The sequence below is a fragment of the Haliotis asinina genome, chromosome 6, assembly GCF_037392515.1.
Source record: "Haliotis asinina isolate JCU_RB_2024 chromosome 6, JCU_Hal_asi_v2, whole genome shotgun sequence".
Taxonomy (NCBI): Eukaryota; Metazoa; Mollusca; class Gastropoda; order Lepetellida; family Haliotidae; genus Haliotis; species Haliotis asinina.
The window spans coordinates 10,240,625-10,263,026 of record NC_090285.1 but is presented as its reverse complement, the minus strand read 5'-3'; the positions used below and the strand labels follow the sequence as shown (position 1 = coordinate 10,263,026).

The following is a 22,402-nucleotide window of genomic DNA, read 5'->3' as shown; positions in this document are numbered from 1 at the left end:
AAGAAACATCACATTTCAGTCACATTTGATCTGGTATCTTCCAAACAGTATCAAAAGGAATGCAAATAGATAACACCCAAACTCGTCAAGTACACATTACTTCTGTTTGTGAAAAACTTCTGTCAATAGAATGTCAACATATTTGCATATGTTTACAGTATTTGCTGAGATTTAAGTGCAATTTTGATCTTATATGTAGCTGGTCATGTAGTGCATTATTTTACAATTTTCCTGTGTAATAATTACTTACAATCTGAAATCAATGTTTATTGATTTTTGTGTTTGCATGACATGTAAATATTTTTGAATTCTCTGCAATACAGTATTTCTGTTTGAACAAATAATTTCAGCTTTTATTCATGATTGAGAGCTTAATACAGTAGTATGTCAAGCAGTCTGAACCATGAATAACAAGAACGATTTTATCTGTTTGTGAAAATTGGAACATACTTCCTGTTGTACTCATTCAGGAAACTTTACAGCATTTAATGATTTTTCACTGAAATTGGAGGTGACAATTAAGGAAGAAAATTTGTAGCGGCTATATACTAAGATATGTCAGTAATTGTGGGGAGAACATTGAATAGAAGAGCCACTTGTCTGGATGGTAGTTTTTCGGAACACAAAGCCTGTCCAGAAACACGATAATCAGGGATGAGGAAAAGGTCAAAGGAGTTAGATCTTTATGGCTTCATTTGAGAAGCAGGAACATTTCTTGGTTAAAAGTCTCCCACTGACAAGTATAATCTGTCTTGATTGTGATTTAGGTTGATGTCTGAAAATTATTCCTTACTCATCGGATGAGGAGATTGACGAGGAGTTTGTTAGTCTGCATACTTGTCATGCAGGAGACGAGGATGCCATGTCCCCCGGGACACAATGGCTGCAGATACTGTGTCAATACTCTGTACTTTTAGTGTCAGAATATTCTTGTAAATTTCCATCAGAATAGTCCTTAAGTGTTTACATGGTTTGGAGAGTAAGAATATTCCATGTTTTGTTGAGTTTTGTTTAATTTTCTGACAGGTGTATAGGAGGCAGGAGGTAGTGTGTGCCATCATGAATTTTCATGTTTCTCCCCAGTGCATTCATCATAATCATGGATCACTGGAATTATCACATTAACTTATCTTAATTTCAGTACGCAATTAAATCTTGAATTTCACTTTCATGTTATAAATAGTGTTTTGTATATCTGGACTTTATTGTTTTTATCGTTTTTTTTTATAAATATCATTCAAAATTTTATTAAACTTTTTACTAAATTTGATAAATTTCATTCAAACTTTGTTAAATATTGTTTACATTAAATTCAGCAAAATTGTAGGAAGTTATCAGGGCAGCAATTTACCATTATTTACCGCAATAAAAGTCAGATTATCACTTTTGATGCTATGATAATTGAAGCATTTATCATTAAGGCCATGCTTTTACCTGTTAAAAGTCACATTTGTTGCTGTTGTAATTACCATCATGCATCATGGACTGAAAGACAAACTAACGTTAACAATTTATCATGATCAGGAAATGTGGATTCCCCACCATTCATTTATCCTTGTGGTTTCCAAACAAGTAAATGTGATTTATTATTGTGTTTGGATAAATGTCAAACTGATCATGATATATTTATTGACATTTTGGGCATAACTTATTCCTCTTGGCCATTTCTTGCATCCATCCACCAAGAACGATTTGAAAAGAAACTTACTTTATCATCACCAAGGAAATTACAAGAAAATAAAGAAATAGACTACGCCAATATTTTAAAGAGTAAACGCTTAAATATTATTATTTTGTATTCATTAGATCCTTTGATATAACAAATGGGACACATCTCTGCAAGTTGTTAAATTTATGGGCACAATAAAGTTTCTAATGGATCAAATTTATAGACGTTCAACATGCACCTCGTGAACGATGTGTATTTCTGTTGTTGATTTGGTTTGGCTCTTGTTTGATGTCAGTCCATTACAACTCTGGAGATGAGGGGAACTTGCAGGAGGATTGCAAATCATGTGTTTTTGTTGATCATTTGAAAGAATACCATATACTGCATATTTCATTTCCTGTTACCTGCCTATCTTGCACTAGAGCAGGGCATATGATGACATAATTTACCTTTTCATGAACACCTGGTGTCACCACTGATGTTACTGTGATGATTTTATGTAACTTCTTTTTAATTTTCATGCTTAAGAACTTGGTTCTAAATTAAAATAAGAGGTATCTACAATAGAAGGTACTTCATCTAATGTTTAAATAATGCTGGTCTATGTCCTAATTATACTGAACATCATTGAAAACGCACCACCTGTAAATTTTGAAATAAGGCAATAGAATCTTTTGGAAATGGAAAATTAATGGTGGGAATTTTGATAATAACACACTAGATCGTAAATAATGCTCTACAGTAAAAAACGGATCGTTCGAACACATCATCGAACACATCACATGAAAACAACAAAATTCATGCACATCACACACGAAGGGCACAAAACCGTTCTCATTTTCGCAGTACTTTCGTAAGTAAAGTTTTTTCGCCATGCCAATTGCAAGATTGTCACCAGAGGAACGAGAACAGGCCTTGGGTATGTTGCAGGTCGGCGCTTCAAGCAGAAACATTGCACGACGATTTGGGTGTCATCATTCGACCATTCTGAGGCTTGCTAACAGATACCAACAAACAGGAACCAGCAGGGACCGGCAACGCCCAGGTCAGGCACGTGTTACCACCCCTCGTCAAGATCGAGACATTGTACGGCGCCATATTCGGGATCGAACATTGCCTGCTGCCAGAGCCGCCAACGCTGTCCAGGGTCGACGTGGTTTGATCAGCGCTTCCACCGTCCGACGGCGTCTCCGTGCGGCAGGGTTACGTTGTCGACGCCCTTACGTTGGACCCATCCTGACTGACAGGCTTCGCCGTGAACGCCGACAATGGGCTGAACAGCATCGTGTGTGGTTGTTACGACGTTTGCATGGTGTGGTGTTCTCCGACGAGTCGCGTTTTCACTTGCGAAATGCTGACGGGCGTCTACGGGTATGGCGTCGACGGGGTGAACGTTATCATCAGGATTGTGTTGTGCAAACCGATCGGTGGGGTGGAGGCAGCATTATGGTGTGGGGGGGGATAAGTTATCACCACAGAACCGCTCTGATTGTTTGTCGTGGCAGAGTGAATGCCGTTTACTACCGTGACAACATTCTTCAGAACAACGTCGTTCCCTTCTTTCACCAGCATCAAGATCTGCACACATTTCAACATGACAATGCACGAGCCCACACTGCACGTGTTTTGATACAGTATCTGGCTAACAACAACACTCCTCTACTTCATTGGCCTGCATTGTCACCAGATTTGTCACCCATCGAACACTTGTGGGATTACATCGGCCAACGCCTCGCACGTCATCCGCAGATCAACAACCTTGGGGAACTCGACAATGCCTTGCAGCAAGAGTGGAATGCAGTGCCTCAGGACTTTATTCAGAGACTTATCCGTTCAATGAGGAGACGTTGCACAGCTTGTGTTGCTGCTAATGGGGGTCATACACGCTACTGACTTTCCATTTTGACCCCATCTTTATTTCATTGTCAGCTGCATTAAATCTTCACTGTTTTGCTTGATTGTTTTTTGCTTCTTTTCTTTATCAAACATTGGTCTACACAAATATGTAAAATTTACATAGATTGCTCACTTCTGCTCTTAGAAATCCACAATTTTAGGGGTGGTGCGTTTTCAATGATGTTCAGTATATTTGAACCCACGAAGATCAATGCAGGTTAGAATTGGTCTTTGGTATCTCATGCCAGTTGAAAGACAAGACAGGATGGTCAGGCTTGTTGACTTGGTTGATACGTCGTTGTTGCCCAGTTGCGAAGAACGATCCTTATGATGTTGATCACTGCATTAGCTGCTCCAGAGTTTACAGACAGTGCTGTGCTCAATATTGCTGAGTGATGTGTTACACAACAGTCCAACCAACCTGTTAGTTGTCATTGCTTCCAGGGACATGAGTGAGTGAGTGAGAAAAGTGTGTGAGATAGTGTTGTTTGAAGGGACCTTTCATCTGTTCTGATGGGTACCATAACTCACAAGAACTTTCTACATGTCTTCCTTGGTTTATAGTTGAATCTGTTGTCTACATGTGCGGGTGAACTACAGTGCCGGGGAACTAATTTATTGTCTACGTCAGAGTCTGTAGTAACTTTGTGGTCATTTACATAAATTCCTGTCTGGCATTCTAAAGGAAAAGACAAAAATAAGTCTCAGAAAGGGTTACATGCTACTTTGATCGTAACTAGCCATTTGGAAAAAATATTCTTCTAAAAAATATAATTAATCGATCAAAAATCTTTATTATGGTTTAGTCTTCAATGCCTTTGTTGTTTCAAAAAACAGCTGACACCGCAACTCCATTTTTTGTTGCTAGACAAGACAAATTAGAACTTTCTTATTTCCCTAATACCAGGAGCAGGGTTGAATAATTGAATGTGTCCCAGCGAAATTGACGTGATCTGTCTAACTGTGTAACATACATGCAGACAAATGAAATTGACCATGTACGAGTGACAGGAGAATTAACTTGATTCATAATGGCTTGCATGTTCAGGTGTTTTCTGTGTGGGTTAGAAGAGCCAGTTTTGATTTGTCGCGATGCTTAAAGCAGTCTGGTACAGTTGCAGATTCGAAGGTCACATTGAGAATGAAGATCTGATGACATTTTGTACTCTTGTGATCTTGAATGATATGATTGCTAGACGGCTTCCACATTTAGAATTCAAACTTTGGGAAGTGTTTATCTGGGAATTGATTTTTGATGTGTCATGAGTGTAATCGACGGTTAATGGTTTTATATTAGATGTGTGGCTAGTTTCAGTCTTAAGTTTCAGAAGATGTAGACATCATGTTGTCATCACTTCACATATCAGTGGCAATAGCTCTCCTAAATGTCAAGCAATCTGCACTTGTGAAAATTAAATCTGTGTGTTTTTGTAAATCAAAATGAAATGTCATGACATTCTGTTGATTTTAATGAGGTTCTGGAACTACGCAGTTGACTGTGCTTGTTTTAATGTCAAATGTAAAAGTGATAAATACGTCCTTACCAGAAGACCACAGGAGGGATTAGGTTGTGCTGATAGGGAGTGAGTGAGTGAGTGAGTCAACAACCCAGTGAGTGAGGTAGTCTGTAGGACTGAGTGAGTGAGATAGTCTGTAGGATTGAGTGAGTGAGGTAGTCTGTGGGGTTAAGTGAGTGAGGCAGTCTAGGATTGAGTGAGTGAGGTAGTCTGTGAAGTTGAGTGAGGTAGTCTGTGAAGTTGAGTGAGGTAGTCTGTGAAGTTGAGTGAGGTAGTCTGTGAAGTTGAGTGAGGCAGTCTAGGATTGAGTGAGTGAGGTAGTCTGTGGGGTTAAGTGAATGCGTCAGTCTATGGTGCTAAGTGAGTGAGTGAGTGAGTGAGTGAGATGGAGCAGGAGTTTGGGTAAGTGGGTTGGCAGATGGGTGAGTGCAAAAGTGGTGTGGTTTTAATGACTGATTGGGTGAATGAGTGTTGGGGAAGTGGGTTTGAATGTCTGACAGTGTGAGTCTGCATGTTTCAGGGAAGTTGGTTAGTATTGAGCAAGTGAGTCTTGTATGGGTTAGTTGGTTTGAATGAGTGAGTTAATGGGTGGTGAGCAAGTGAGTTTTGATACCACAGCATTCCATTTACCGATACAACCATGGATCAAGACACCATAGACACCATAGCTGCTGTAGAGTTTACTCCCCTTTAATAATAGTGGATTCAAATCCCAGTCTGATATAATTATGTTTCAAGGTCTGATCTGCACTGAGTGGTTAAGCATCAGGAACTAGCATCACACACGTTTTTCTCCCCAAATTAAACTGACACATGGAAATACACCTAGAATACTGTTTAAATTGATGTTCATTTACTCCCTCACTCACCCACCTAGCCACCTACTCACTGAGATCACTGACTTCATGTAACTAAATAGTGTAACTAAATAATATAAATAGTGTTTCATGAAGCAGGTTATGTGTACCGTTTGTTAATTTGTTATGTTCTGTTCTTCAAGGTAGAGATTTACAGTTCACAGGTAAAAATTATTCTGCAGTCATCATGTATTTAGTATCTCCACTGTTAATGAGGTTTGGAAACAAGTCATCTTGACATCCTGAAAAGCTCTGCTGCACAGCCAACTTGTAAATCATTTTGAAATAAGATTGGTTTGACAGAGGAATGTCTCTGAGGTAGCAGGATGTTCATAAATTGTTGAATAATGGCAGAAACAATTGATGCTTTAATGTTTTAAGAATGAACTCATTTAAAATTTTGCATAAATTGTCTATTGCCAGCTTTGAACTTAGAACTGCTTCTATGTACTTCTGATTGGCGACAGAAATCCCAGTTGTCTGAGGTGATGTGATTTGCAAAGCAGAGTTGTGTCCCTTTCTTGCTTGTTCAATTCCATGTTTTATGTGATCATGTTTTAAGGTTTTTAGCACCATAAGGCCAAACCAATATTATTTCTTGTTCTACTGACTTTTGGCCTCAGAAAACCCAGCGTAAAGGCAGGAAGGGGAAAAAACAATCACCAGTCAAAGAAAACCCACATTTTTTCAAAGACATTGTTTTTCAAGTTAACACTCACTGATTTCTAGGTCAAATATTGTGAAATAAGGTCTCTTTTAATAGATACTGTTGTTTTAGTGTCCAACAAACTGCTATGCATTGTTGATGTCTGTATATCCTAATATTAGGATTTTATTATATTTCAATCAGGAAAAATATATCATTTTTTTTATTCTTGAAAAAATATGAACAGCAGATCCGTAAAACAAGAAATAAAATTGGGTTGGCCTTAGGAAGGAAAACTCCACTTCAGACTTTTAGACCTTTCCTTCTCCCACATCAAGTGGACAAGCTGTGTTATTCAAAATGGCTTCCAGCCAAACTCATTCACTCTCCCCTGTCTCCCACACTATGGGAACAACATCATATCTTCACAATATCTTCATGTTAGTGTCACATAAACTGTTTTATCTGAAAATTCCTCCCGCAAGACCAGTATGAGAAATTTCAGAAAGATCTGCTTGAACAAAAAACTTTAGCTGTTATTTAAACTATTGATCAATTGTCCATTGCACTTTCCTGCATACTGGTCTTAGCAGCACCAGTCTCATTATTCTTACTGTAGATTAACATACACCTACATCATCTTAGCGCTAAGACTTCTATGTCCATTGGTCCCAGTGGAATACCTTTGGAGATTCTGTCCATGGACTTTACTATAAAAGAAATTGCATCATTAGCGACGATAAACTTCTTCCAGATTTTTTATGGCAGGATGCAATCAGGGCCAAAAAAGTAGATTAAGGTTAAGGAAGGAAGATTAGACAAGAAAGGAAGGTCATTTTTTTCCTATCATGTCGACCAAGAGTACAGAATACTCATTAGGCCGTAACAAAATAATTGTCTGTTGGAAAAGGTGCTTCTTTTTATTGTGAATCATTTTCTCTTCGTTCTTTTTATTATCAACCCAAGAGCTGTGTCTAAATACAGAGTGAATAAGTGATGCCAAGGAGAAAAAGGAGGTCTTTTCGTGACGTGACAGTGTTTCAAATGAGATCAAGCCAGGATCATTAGGTATATACAAATGAAGAGAAATTTCAAACTTTAAGATAAGACATGAATTGGTGATCATTTAGAAAAAGTATATTAAAACAAATTGTATGCTTTTTTTAAATTGTGTGCTTTTTAAAGCTCCAAAACAAGGACCTAATTTTTAGGATCTCCGCTCCTTGTTATTATTCTGTGTGACTGATAATTCGAATGCATAAAAGTCCCAATAATGACTGTCACTGAGTGAGTGAGTGATTGAGTGAGTGGTTAAATATTTTAAGATACTGAATTTTTTTCCAATTTTGTTAAAATTGGGGCGAGTGAGTGAGTGAGTGAGTTTTGTTTTATGTAGCTTTTAACAACAATATTACAGCAATAGCAGTGTGGGGGACTGTGTGACAGGCAAATACTTAACCACTAGGCTACCCAACTACACTGTCTCTGACTTACGTAAGGTGGCACTCAACAGACCTGTCTGGCTGACATGGTTCATATCATCATATCCCAGTTGCAGTATAAGTTGCTCACTGGTCATGAGGGGGCATGAGGGTACCTCAACCCATGGTCTCCAAGGAAACAGGGAACAGCATATTTATCTTACAGAACTCCTCAATGTTAATTTTGAATTGTTTGAAGCATGGATATTGGATCATACACTTCAGCCAACCTGTGGGAATCTCGAATCTTACATCTTGTTGTTTTTCCCTTAGGTATTGTAATTTCCCCTTCTTAATATTCACAGGTACTACATTTGAATGTCTTCAAATCTGTTCATTGGAAAGAGAGTCAAATGTTTTTGAAACCATTGCCAGATTTTGCAGACAACACAAGAAAAACAGGTTTAGAGTTATCTCCCTTCCATTGATTTCCATTCTCAAAACATCGTGCACCATGCATCATTTAATGTTATTTGAGATAAAAAATAGTAACTACCACGAAGTACCAAATGAGTTGCTATTGGCAGCGGGGTGTATTGTGATGCACCTCTCTTGTACAAGGGGTATATTGACAATAATTGTAAAGCCAGTCAGACAACGACATTTATGTGTCAGGTAAGATAAGGATCTATGTCCAATTTGCTGATCATTGGATAGTCTGGTCCAGTTATTTACGGACCTTGCCATATAGCATCAATATTGATACATGTGGTGTAAAAGTAAACTCACTCACTGTCATTTGGAATTCCACTTCAACCCATGGGGAAAACCAATAATAGGCAACCTACCTATGTCTGGAATTTAGAGTAATGAGCGAACACTTGAACACTACTTGGTTTCCCCTGGCATATGCGACATAACTACAGTTAGTGATAGCATCTAATTGTGATGCATCACTTCATGGTCCAGATGATGTATGGCCATCCAAACACAGATGAGATAATACATCCATCAGGAAGGAAGTATTTGATTGGTAGAGTGCATGTGTGCAAAGATGTCTGACGCCTATCAAGTGACCTCAAAGAGCCAGTAATTGGTCAATTTTCAGGCAGCATTTCCTGAAACGCTTGTGCAACGTGTCCAAATTGCAATTGTTAAGGATAGTTTCGCATCTATGATGCATTACGTTGAAATTGAGAAGTCCTCTGTTGTCTTCTGAACATTTTTTTTTTCATTATGGTACTGCAGTTGACTAACACGTTGCATGTTTAGTTCATCTTGTCAGTGTGTTTTCACCTGACATAAGGGCATGCAGACTGGGATGCTAACCTTGGTGGTGACCAAGTGAGTAAATTTAGCTTTACACCACACTCAGCAATATCCCAACTATAAGTTGGCAGTCTGTAAATAATCGAGTCTGGACCACACAATCCAATGATCAGCAGCACGAGTATCAATCTGTATAAGCTGGAGCTGATGATGTGCCATCCACGTCAGCGAGCATGACCACCCGATCCCATTTGTTGCCTAATGTGACAAACATAGTCGCCTCTTGTTGCACACATGGGTTGCTAAAGACCTATTTTACCCTGGATCTTTGCAGCTGTGATGGTGACTGAAGTGTGCAATGTCTTTTAGTTCTCCAATGAGATGTTTGATCAAGGTGGCAACATTCAAGGCCCCAGTAGAGCTTTCAAAACGTTTTTTCTGTGTCGGTGACAAAAACAATGTCTGAAACAATTCCCTATTTTGAATTATATCGTACATTCAGGAATTATTTCAGATGAACAGATGACAAGACTTAGGATATGATTTTGACGGGTGTCGCCTGTGGAGCAGGATACATCCATCTTTAAGTGAACTCATTGTATCATGGATGTTTCACAGTTATTCATTAACACAAGCCCAGTCATTGTATCGTATAATGACTAGATTCACTAGAATCTAGACAGAATCACTAGATTGTCTGGTCCAGACTCAATTTCTTTACAAACAACATCGTACAGCTGTAATGCTGCTGAAACAAATATATGCTTCTGATATAGTCACAATTGTACAATTGATACTGCTTTTAGAAGAACTTTCTTGTGATGTAGAAAGGGTTTTGCTGTGTCTGTGATGTGGGTGAATGCGTGAGTTTGGTCTCATGCCACTTTGAACATGATGATGATGATGATGATGATGATGATGATGATGATGATGATGATGGGATATATCCACACATCTAGTACATGCTCAAAGCACTTAAGCTGGTCTTAACAATGCATGATTTTCATAAAACCCATTGCCATGGACATGGTATTGAAGAACCTGGAAACAATAATGAGTAAAGAAGATTTATACCCCAAATCACAGGATTCTGTTGCACCCAAGGGACACAACTGTACAGTGCCAATTACAGTGTCTTAGATGACTTCTCACTGACTTTTCAATCCATGCAGTCATACTCTAGCTGCATATCTTGATGCTCATTATGTCAATCACTGGAGTGTTGAATCCAGATTTGATTATTTACAGACTTGACATTTTTCATGAAATATTGCTGCATTAAAACTAAACAAAGAGAACATGCATGAAAGGATATCTAACAAGGCATTCACACCTCAGATATTACACTAATACTTTATACAAGAGATACTAGGGCACCTAAGTTTTGATGAATTCGTTTATTTCTACCCTGCGGGTGACAAACCCTCATGTAATATATTGTGGACCCACAGAATCTCAATGCACCTGTGCAAATGTCGCACAGCCCAAAAGAAATATCTCATTTCCGAAAACACCATTAACTACACACAATGCTACTGATTAAATCTGCTGATGTGTTTTTTATTTCATGTTAAAAATGTTTAGATTGTTCAAAGCAGTTCCATTCTTTGGATTTACTATACAATGTATGCAGCATGTTTTTTTGTAGCTCATCCTGGAAGGAAATCCCAGGAACTAAATCCACCATGAAACATTATTCAAACCAAGATGCCTGTCTTGTGAATAATTTCTGAGCACTGCTACACAAGTGCAATTAGAGTTGCATCTAAAGCTTCACACAATTAACAGATACTTTGAAGGATATATGTGTATTAAGTTCTTGTTCCAATCTTTTGCTTGGTCTCTCCGAAAAAATGGTAGAAATTTCCTTTTCTTCCAAAAAAACAAAACTGATTTCTTCTTAATACATAAGGCAAAGGCAGGTGACGATGACATTTTGTACCCTGCTGGACTTAATGTTGTTTTCATTCAACTTCTGTTAACCCTTCTGGTGAAAATAGGAAATTGCACTAACCCTCAAGCTGTGCGTAAGATTTTGTTGAATTTGTGAGGTAGGACAGAATTTGGTTAATGATTTGAAAATATGAAGAAATTGTTAAATTGAATTTATCAGGTTTACATATTCTATAAATAAAAATGAATGGTCTGCTTGAAGCATTATTTATTTCTATTGTTGTATGAATAGATAAATAATAATGTATTGATAAAGCAGCTTAGAGATTCTCAGATGTGCTATGACAACTTATTACGGTTGATTTGAGCTCAGAAATTTGACAGCACATATATGTCATCTTTAGTGACCTTTGATAAAATCTCAAAGTTGATTTGATGCTCAGAAATTTGACAACAAGTATATATCATCTTTAGTGACCTTTAATAAAATCTCAAGGTGAAAGTAACAAAGGAATTCAGATATTTCTCTGATGGAGATGAAATGTATACTAGTAATTCGTATGTACATATATCCTTTGAACTCTGTTGAAATTGTGATATTTTCTATGTTTGAATCCTAGTATGTAATAAGTAGAAAATGGTGGTTTAGGAATAAAGTCACAAGTGAATGTCTATGATTGGGCACAGTCAACAAGCATGCTTGTCTAACATCCAGCTCATTAGATCATGCAGCCAGACTTGCTGACATAGATGCTTATGATGCCAATCACCGGTTTGCCCAGATTGGAATGTTTACAGAAAGCTGTCATATAGCTGCAGTATTGCTGAAACAGCATTAAACAACATCAAACAAAACTAATTATGTATTTTGTAACATTTGTTTTATCATCATCTAATTATAACAAATTTCTCCCTTTCTTTTTTCACTGTTTACCCTTGCAGACAAGGAGAATTGCTTAAATTATGAAAGCGATTATTCTAAGACTAAAGGTAACAGGCTGGTTAAGTACAACTCTAAACATGTATTGAACATTATGCTCATTCCTCATTGTCATATTATATTGGAATGTTTACCGTACATAATAAGATAAGTTTTGAAACTTATATTATCAAACATACATAGAATTTTAAAGGTATGTTCAAGAAAGGTATGTGTATTTGTGGTTATTATATATGAAAAGGAATATATATTAATATGATGTTCTAGTATTTAACACTGTATTTTACTGTAAGAGTAACATATATCAGTGTAATTCACGAAAGATCCAACAATGTTATTGACAGACATATATATCAGCAATATGTGTGCAGGATTTGATGTGTATTTCAGTGATGTGTTGTATATTTCAGGCTGTGAATGTGTGATATATCAGAGTAATGGTGGCAGCACAGGTCGCTTCACGTCTCCCAATTTCCCTCAGTACTATCCACGTGACGCCAACTGCATCCTGTACACATTCATCGGAGATGTCAAGGAGCTTGTGGAAATTACATTTCTGCAATTTGATATGAAAAAGCCTACATCAAATAAGTGAGTCATTTTATATATTTTTTATACATATGAATTACTATCCTTTCATTATCAAACACCATTGCTGAGATCAAGCTCCTCTGAGTGATGGACCATGCACAGAGCTACCAGTCACAGCTCCCTACAGTGACATGCAAACACAAACACTGGTGTGGACAGACTGTTATGTTTTAAAACAAATTAGTAAACTTCCCCACACAAATGATTTTCTTTGTTTTTCAGGTTAGGCCAGACCAGTTTTACTTCTTGGATTATGGATTTTTGCAGGAACATTTTTTTTTAAATTGCCAGTCAGTGTAATATTATTTTATTTTACAATGCTAAAAGTAATTTACTTTCAGCAACTTATGAAGGGTATTTCAGGCAAAAAAAAATGAAAAAATATTATGTTGAGTATGTTTACAGTTTTGTTCAATAAATACATTAGGATTTTAGGACTTTAGCAGGGAATTTTGTATCTTATTCTTGATAAAATATGACTGGTGGATGTGTAAATCAAGAAATAAAATTGGTCTGACCTTAATTCCAATCTGAAGGTTTGAAGTCAAATTCACTTTTGTGTTAGTCTACAGGTTTATACCAATTTGATTTAACAAAGTTTGGTGTAAAATTTGTTAAAATAGGCTATGATGGCACATTCAATGAAATGTGCTTAAAAATATCAGTGACAATGCATGAGGGTATGGAGGACAAATTTCAAGACGCTTTTAATGGTCACTCCAATAATGGCGGTGATATGTCTTAAGAACAAGCTTGTGCTCTGATTTGTCCAACCTGGAGTTGCTGGCAAACAAGGATAAGTTGGACAGTTATTATAATTCTGCGCATGTCTGCACACCCCTTGCTCGCATGGCTCTCATGTGGTCGTCCACAGCCAGGAGCCGTTTCACTCACAATGACAATGGTGATTGTCTTCTTGTGTCAGTAGAAGTGGTAGGGTAGCACAATGGCTAAAGCCTTTGCTTGTCACACTGAAGACCCAGGTTCAAACTAAACTCACTCACTCACTCACACACTCTCAACCTTGCTTTATGTTTCCGTAGTAGCAAAATGTGCATAGTTCTTGAAAGGCAGTTAGAAGTTGGACGGATATGAATACATGGCGCAATTTCATGGTTAACAAGTCCTTTCCATTCTTTTTACAATGATGAAGGAGTAAGAATTAGGTCTGAAATGTATCCAAAATAGAAGTTGGTCATAGTGTGCTTTTCATAAATTTCAAATAGCAGCCTCAGCTGTTGCATGCTTTAGAAGTATTACATTAAAAATTCCCACGATCTTTGAAAAATTAGACACATATTCAGATTTGTTTACACATAATAATAATATACAGCTAATAGACAACTTGGAATACAGTTTGTAAATTTCATAAATCTAAACTTTACATGCATTTAAGTCAATATTGAAGTTAGCTAACTTGGTGTAACCTCACTGGTCTGTGTATGTCATTCTCATCAATTTGGTTTATCAGAACCTTAAGGGTTAATAGGTCAGTGCTATATTTTTTCAAATGAATAGTCCATGCCTAAAAACTCAGATTGTACACAAATAGCCCCAAGTTCAAATAGTGAAAATATGTTTAAAGGGCATCAAACATGTGTTATTTGGCTTGGAACATCCATCAAATACATAGGTTTGAAATTGTGACACCCTGAGGTGGCAGATCATGAGAGTGGCGACAATGGGCTGCAATGTATTGCCACCTTCCAGACAATGTTTCAAGCTTGTGGCTATCATTATATCCAAACACCATTAACACCTATATACATGAAATGAACAACAGCGTCGTCGACCAGTCATCACCAGCCATCTTCCTGAGATGTTGGATTTGCGATGCTTCACCGATATTGATCACAGGGCACATCAGCCATGATTGGAGTTAACCCCACTAGTGTGGCGGAAATTAAGGTCGCATAGCTGTAGGTGAAGGTTAATTAATGATGACCAAAAGAACAGACAGCTGATTGGCGTTTGAGTGTATCGCTTTGAAATGTACATGAAATCCACCTTTGAAATCGACACTCGTCATTGATGTTAAAGAACATGAGGAGATGCAATCAGCCGATTCTGAAATTTAGCATTTCCTGCTTGGCTTATGGGAATTATTTAGCAGATTTGCACCTCTGCCTGAACAAATCTCTACCCATCCATTCAGGACTTGAGATGTATTTTATATGGGAGCTAGATCTGACATTGAAACATCTTTGATGTTTTCATCATTCTGTTCTTTTCTGAGGGTCTCAGTGGGGAGATGATCCTGGGAGGTTGTTGTACACTTTTGGATGTTTTTTTATAAATTCCCATGGTACCAGGAGGTGGTGAAAGTATTTGGAATTAGTGGGATTGCTGGTTATAGCGTTCAAAGTGAGGTTTGAGTGGTGGTTGTATTCGGAGATGAAGGTCTGTAGAAAGTTGGAAGAAGTCACAGCAGAGAGTCAGAGCCATAATAATATATACAGTCACAATATTATCCTTGGTAGTGAATGGTGAGACCTGGTCTTCAGGAACACATACTGGTCATAAGGGCAGTGAATGGTTCTGGTGGTCAGGATACAAGCAAGCAAACATTAATTATCACAATCAGACCTACCACAAATACTGGCAAACAAGGATAAGTTGGAACAGCACAGAGAAGGTGTTTTTGAAAAGTAGGTGATGCATGCTATGAGCAATCCCATTTGGTTTGTGAAAGGGAGGAAGCCAGTGCATGTGCAGCGTATGACGGTGAAACCTATTCTGTGCATAGCTGCTGAGACAGGACATGCAACAACCTGGGTCGTTGTGGATGCCACTCGTCCATGTCGGGTGCTGCTCAACTTATCCTTGTTTGCCAGCAGTACAGAGATGTTCACTAACAATGACAATATCAATCATAGCCTGGAGTTACTTTCCTCCATTGCTGCCCAACCTATCCTGACACCTAATCTGATCATTCCTAAGACCCAACCTAATAACAGCCAAGTCCCCACACCCTTCCCAATAACTGGAAGCCCCAATACCCCACAAAATCATACATAGCCTGCATGTTACCCAAACAGTACCAAGGCCCATTAAACACCTATGCCTCTACACAACCAAACACTGCCAAGGCCAATGACTGTATCATATCACACCTAGCCCCAACACACCATCCAAACACCATTGAGCCCACTATCCCCCATCAGTTCACACTTAGGTAAAGCAACCAGCCTGCAGATCCCACCAAACTACACCTAGATTCCCCTCCTCCCCATCTCTCCACATACACACACAAACCCACAACACCAAACACCATCAATTCCAGTACCCCACCAACTCATGCTGAGACAAAATACCAGCTCTCAGATCCACTCAAAAAGCACCTGGACCCACACCCCACCCAAACACTACTTAGCCCCACCCCTGACTCAACCAACTACACCATGCCATGTACACCAACAGAACCCCATCGTTCCTGGAAGCTAAGCCTCTACTGGTAGAGTATCTCCTCTGGAAACAATATCCACGAGATGCTGTTGTCATTAAGCTCTTACAAAGCCACACAGTAATCCATCTTGCCCTGAACGATGTATATACACTCTACCAGTGTTGTTGTCCATGAATCTTAATCACCTCCAGTGCTATCTTCAAACTATTATAGTAGCTAGACAATAATTTGACAGAATGAAGTCAACGAGTACAAGGCTCCTTCAACTTATTCAAAGAGGTTTTGCTTTAAATGACAAGACTACTTGGGTATAATTGAAATTCTTTTAAAAAGTTCTAATCAGTTTGAGTGGAATTTTTAATCAATCTAATGCAGCATTTTAAGTGATTTATGGACTGCTGAAATGTTTATGTTGTTCTGTGTTAAACAAAAACAATGGGAAGTCTCGTAACTTTCTCCATTAGTTTTGAACAAAAATTGAATTAAGTGTCAGTTTCTTTTATGGAGGCCATTCAAGTTGATTGAGAAACTCATGACCATATGTCGATTTCATCATGCTTATATGACATCCATTCCAAAACTAAGGAGTTGAAGACATGCAAAGTTCCTCTGCAAAGATCTAGGTTTGAACTGGCAATCAGCAACCCTCTTAGTCTTAGGATCAACAAGCAGGGTCTGAAGTTCTTGGTCGTTCGCTTTTCTGATGCAGGTTAGAATTGCTTTTGTCTGTGTTACTAGCAACAAAAAGGATCTGGTTCATTGACTTGTTGCAGGTTAGAATTGGTTTCCAGCAAGTCTTGTCTGTGTTACTAGCAACAAAAAGGATCTGAAGGTCTGGTTCATTGACTTTTGTGATGCAGGTTAGAATTGGTCTCCAGCAAGTCTTGTCTGTGTTACCATTAACAACAAGAATGTGAAGGTCTGGTTCACTGACTGTTGTGATGCGGGTTAGAATTGGTCTCCAGCAAGTCTTGTCTGTGTTACCATTAACAACAAGAATGTGAAGGTCTGGTTCACTGACTGTTGTGATGCGGGTTAGAATTGGTCTCCAGCAAGTCTTGTCTGTGTTACCATTAACAACAAGAATGTGAAGGTCTGGTTCACTGACTGTTGTGATGCGGGTTAGAATTGGTCTCCAGCAAGCCTTGTCACACAAATGAGATTGAGTGATCAAACTCTGATATGACCAATGCATATCAAAATTGGCCTTCAGCAAAACAACAAGAGGCAGCACACAGAATCATGTAGTTAATGTATGTAATAGATTCCAGCTATACAGATTGATGCTCATGATGTCGATCACTGGATCATGTGAACCCAACTGCATTGTGTGCATTCTGATGTCACACAGATGAAATCTTTCTGAGCAAATCTTTATTAAGAAGCAGAAAATGTTCATTGAAATTACTGGAAGTAGGAATATAAGAACCAAGGATCTCCATTAATAATGTTCAAATGAATTGATGAACACCAGCTAGGTGAGTCAATCACTAAACAGCAGAACACTTGTGGCAAGTGAAAAATGAATCTCTAGCTATAGGTATTCTCCTGCGTGACAGTAGGAGTCGTTGCATGCACAGCATGTGTGAGACAACTGCATTCATGCAGCATAATTAATAGTTATTTGTAGTGTCAGTAAAATAAACATTTGTTCAGATTATGTGGGTATTTTATCATCACAGAACAACATCTAATGCCATATATTTGCCTGGCTTCCAGAGCTTGTACTCTAATCACATATTACATCGATGGGAATATCTACTGTTTCCATGGTAACTTTGCATTTCATGGCAAAATGTTACATTTCATTAATTAATATTCTTTATGATCCATAATGCTGTTACATTTTTTCATGAAGAGGATGCTCTTGGTGTTTGTGGGCGATGATTTAAAGGCTTGATCCATGAGACATGACCATAATATTTGTATGGGAAGGATTCAAAGACTTGACTTTCAAGAGTTGGCAGCCATTGGTAAAAAATAATGTTTTTTGCCAGTTGATGCTGACATCAAATGCATCAAATTTCAGTTTGCAGTGGATTTCTTTGAAGTTAAGAATCTATTTGAGATACGTTTTTACAGTAAATCTGTTCATGTGTTACATGCATTAACTCTTGCAAAAGTCATTTATGACATTATCCTAAGAGGATGCTAAGACAATATTAATGGAATGTTGCCTGGGAAAGTTTGTTATTTTCTACCATGTTCTAAAGCATTTGTCCTGAATGATCACTCACTTGCTATGATTGGCCACCTTTTACTTGTCCTAAAAGACATAATAATAATAAGACAGCAATGTAATTGGCAAGATTCAGGAAAAGCATGATAAGTATGCTGACCTCGATTTTGAAATGTCTCGCTTGCATCCCAAGTACACTGTCGTCAGGCTCCCCATTGCTCTCAGTGCCCTTGGTTTGGTACCTCCTGACCTCTTGGCGCAGATCAGGAGAGTGCCTGGGTTCTCCACCGGAAGCACAGCCCTTCTGACAATCTGGGTAATGCAGAAGGCTGTAGTGTTGGGGAGCCTTCATATTCTCCAGAAAGTTCTTGGTGGTTTCGACTAGGCAGTGTTTCCTAGGAGAAGTCCTATTCGCTGTCTGGGCTGCGTGTAGATGGGGCGAGGGCCCTGAGCTAATGATGAGCTTTACCAGCCAAACATAATAATAATAATTCCATTTGTATAGCGCTCTATATCAAATCACCAAGTGATTGCTCATGGCGCTGACGTGTATACATATCTACAACAGGAGGTCATAGTACTTCTTGAACAGGTAAGTTTTTATGTTAGACCGAAAGCTGGTTATTGAGGGGGAATTTCTTTGAGAGACACATGCAGATTGTTCTCAAAGGATAGCTGACAAATAGGAAAAATGGTGTCCATGTGTCTTGAGACATGCATTTTGGACGATGAGCAGTGACTGAGTGGCCGATCTCAGAGTCCTTGCTGGAACATAATCTCTCAGAAAACTAGTAAGATATGATGCAGTTTCCATATCTAAATGCTATTTGTGTGAAACTGGAGACCAAAACTGACACCATGTTTGTCAGAATAATCACTGACTGTCATACCCATATGGTATTTTAGTAATCTCAATTTGAGTAATCAGTCATTTCAAATGAGTAGCATAGATTATCGATCATTTATCCAGACCAGTACCTCTTTCAACATTTATCGCAGACAATCTGACGTGTACCCCGGCACATTGATAACACAACCAAGCATTGTGTTCAAGGATACGGATAACACATGAAGCAGAGCCAGCATATGTCGCAGACAATCTTACTTGTATCCCGGCACATTGATAACACAACCAAGCATTGTGTTCAAGTATATGGATAGCACATGAAGCAGAGCCAGCACATATCGCAGACCCTTCTGACTTGCACCCCAACACATCGATAACACAACCCAACATTGTATGACATCATAATGGTTCATAGTTATGACGTCACAATTCAAATACCTCTGTCACAATGGTATTAGACATTGCATGATGCATTGATTTTCTGTCAAATTATGTAATAAACAGAATACTAAACTCGCTTCCACAAAATACCATTTTCACTAAACTTGTAAAGGATTTCATATCAAACTCTCTTTTGCTCATTGGATTCCAAATTGTTATTACACTTAAGGTTGTTTAGTATGTTCTGTATGTTAACCTGTACCAAATGTTTTCTTGTTCATGGAACAGATGACTTGCCTTTGCATGTGTTATGATGGTTGCCTAGCGAGAGGATATTCTCACCTTTTTTGCAAACATCACTGCTTGATTATGATTCTTAAACACATATTATCAGACTTTACAATTTTGTGTCTGAGGATAGTCAAGACTGGTTATCTTTTGCACATTTATGTCTCACAATTCAAAGGGTTTTGCTGCTTATACTTGTTGCCATTTTGATCCCAAATTTGAAGCATTATTGTTTTGTAAAAAGTATGTGAACATAAAAAGATTTTATCAAAACTAGTACAGGCTATTGTTAATGACTGTAATTTTACATTTAGAAAATATATTATTTTTGTCTTGATGAACAAAACCAAATGAATCAGACATTGTTTGGTACTGGTGGAGACAGTGAGAGTCTCTTTGTACTTGCAACAATTACTGTGTACATAGTTTTCATGAACAAAACCTGAAAACAAAACCCATAATTTTATATATCCCATAATGCTACACAATACCAACATCTCCTTGCTGTCAAACTTACACTGTTCTAGATTATAAGAAATGGCCTTTGTCTGAATTTTTCTAACATGGTGTGGAATGCAGTTTCACAACCACATATGGGACAGTGGGGTAGTCTAGTGGTTAAAGTGTTTGCTCATCACACTGAAGACCCAGGTTAGATTCCCAAAATGAGCACAATGTGTGAAACCCACTTCTGGTGTCCTTCCATGATATTGCTGGAATATTGCTAAAATCAGCATATAGCTAAACTCGTTCTGCCAGATCTAAGTCTACTTCATTTTGAAGTTTTGGTAATGTATATGTACATTTCTGTTGTATCTCAATGGTTTTGATAAGATGCTTAATAAGACACACAAAATGTTATACGTCATTTAGGTAAGGTAAAGCTTTATCAAGATTCTTAAGGGAGTCTGTCCATTTAATTTCCCTACTCCGGACAAAAGAAGTTATACAAGGAAAGCTTTTTTTTTTCAGAAGTCTGTTACATGATTTTGCCCTTTTATTTTCTTTAATCATGAGAAAAGTATGTCTATCTCATTGTGTTAACAAGTGAAAAGAAACCATTGACATTTTCATATGGAAATGCCAGTGAGTTATCAGTGACAGTTGTGGTCAGAGAAATCCATCTTCCTTTCCATTTCCTGAACTTTGATAAGTGGAGTGTGTGCCACACACAATTACACAGTTATATTATTGGATGCTGAAATGGACCAGCCAACAGTGTCCTTTGATGAAAAGTGAAATTGATAATAAATAAATTAAGTTAGTTTAATCAGGGTCTTTTGAAGCCTTTAAAATGTTCCTCTTCATATACATTCAATCTGTACAATTTATCAAAAATGAAAAATGTATTTAATGAGAACCTCCTTGGAGTACCCAAATCCAGATCAAATGAACATGAAATTTGTGTTTATTGTTTTGTTTTATTGTTTTAATTTATTACTATCACATTACAACCACCACATTATTTATTTTTTGCTGATTAATTTAGTTTTTGAAACATTTTTGCTGGGAACTTTTGTCTTAAAGTAAAATGTCAAAGAAACATCTATGAGCAGAGGCCAGAAATTAGAACATCATTTGAGCGCAGATGTTCAGATGACATCAAGTACTGAGATTATCAGTTTATGGTTATTTCATGTGACGGTAAAAATAGAGAAGCAGTAATTGAATAGTGATAGTAATGGAGAGCCCAAATAGCATTTCAAAACCACTGGAGGGCATACCAAGGAGAGGTGTAATAACTTTTAGATACTGCTCTTTTGGGGGAATAATGAAGGTGTTAATATAGCTCCTTGTATGACTTTGGGCAGTATCTAATGGATTCCAGTTCAAAGCATTTTGTGAGTTTTCAGGGTAGCATCTTCATGATGGTGCCTGGTAAACTGCTGAGGCATTGTTTGGCAGTAATCACTAAGCAACTAACCTGGCAACGGTCAGTCAGTACTTTTACAGGTGATAGAGTTCATAATCAAGTTTACCATGACAAAGGACACAGGTGACACTCTTGGTCTCCTTTCATGATGCAACCTTTTCTAAGGTTAACCTTAACTCCCTTTCTTTAACATTGCACTAAGTTCTCCTTAGTGACTTATGATCACCTTAGTGCTTTGTGAAAGGAGGCCCTGGTCAACAAACAGGATAACTTAAAATGTAGTTAAACGTTAAAGGGTACTATAGTGGGCGGCATAGTCATTGTTCAAAGTAAGCCATTTCAACAGGACAGTCTTTAGTTACAGAATGCATTTACAGGAGACACAACTGACAACAGTCAACCATTGCATAAACAGTCAACAGTTACTGGTTACGTTTACAGGGGACACAACCGACAACAGAGTAAACCATTACTTAGACACAACCAACAGGTACTGGTTACATTTATGGGACACAACAGCTGACAATCAGATTCAACTAATGAACAGACCCAGTCAATAGTTACAGGTTACTGACAAGCAGAGTCAACAAATGCATAGACACAGTCAGCAGTTACTGGTTACATTTGTCAGAGATACATTTGACAATCAGATTCAGCCATTGAACAGACACAGTCAACAGTTACATGGTGCCACCACAGAGTCAGTCAACAGTACCATCATGAGTAAGA

General features: G+C 37.9%; 1 protein-coding gene across 3 annotated transcripts in view; it reads left to right on the top strand.

The window, feature by feature from the left end:
* LOC137286985 (suppressor of lurcher protein 1-like) overlaps nucleotides 1–22,402 on the top strand; it is a 563,849-nt gene that overhangs the window by 398,017 nt on the left and 143,430 nt on the right. For 2 of the 3 annotated variants that reach the window (XM_067819056.1, XM_067819055.1), the window contains exons 5-6: nucleotides 12,111–12,158; nucleotides 12,519–12,699. In XM_067819056.1, the coding sequence (XP_067675157.1) occupies nucleotides 12,111–12,158; nucleotides 12,519–12,699 (229 nt within the window). The remainder of the gene's footprint in view (nucleotides 1–12,110; nucleotides 12,159–12,518; nucleotides 12,700–22,402) is intronic. The other variant, XM_067819057.1, reaches the window with a different exon arrangement.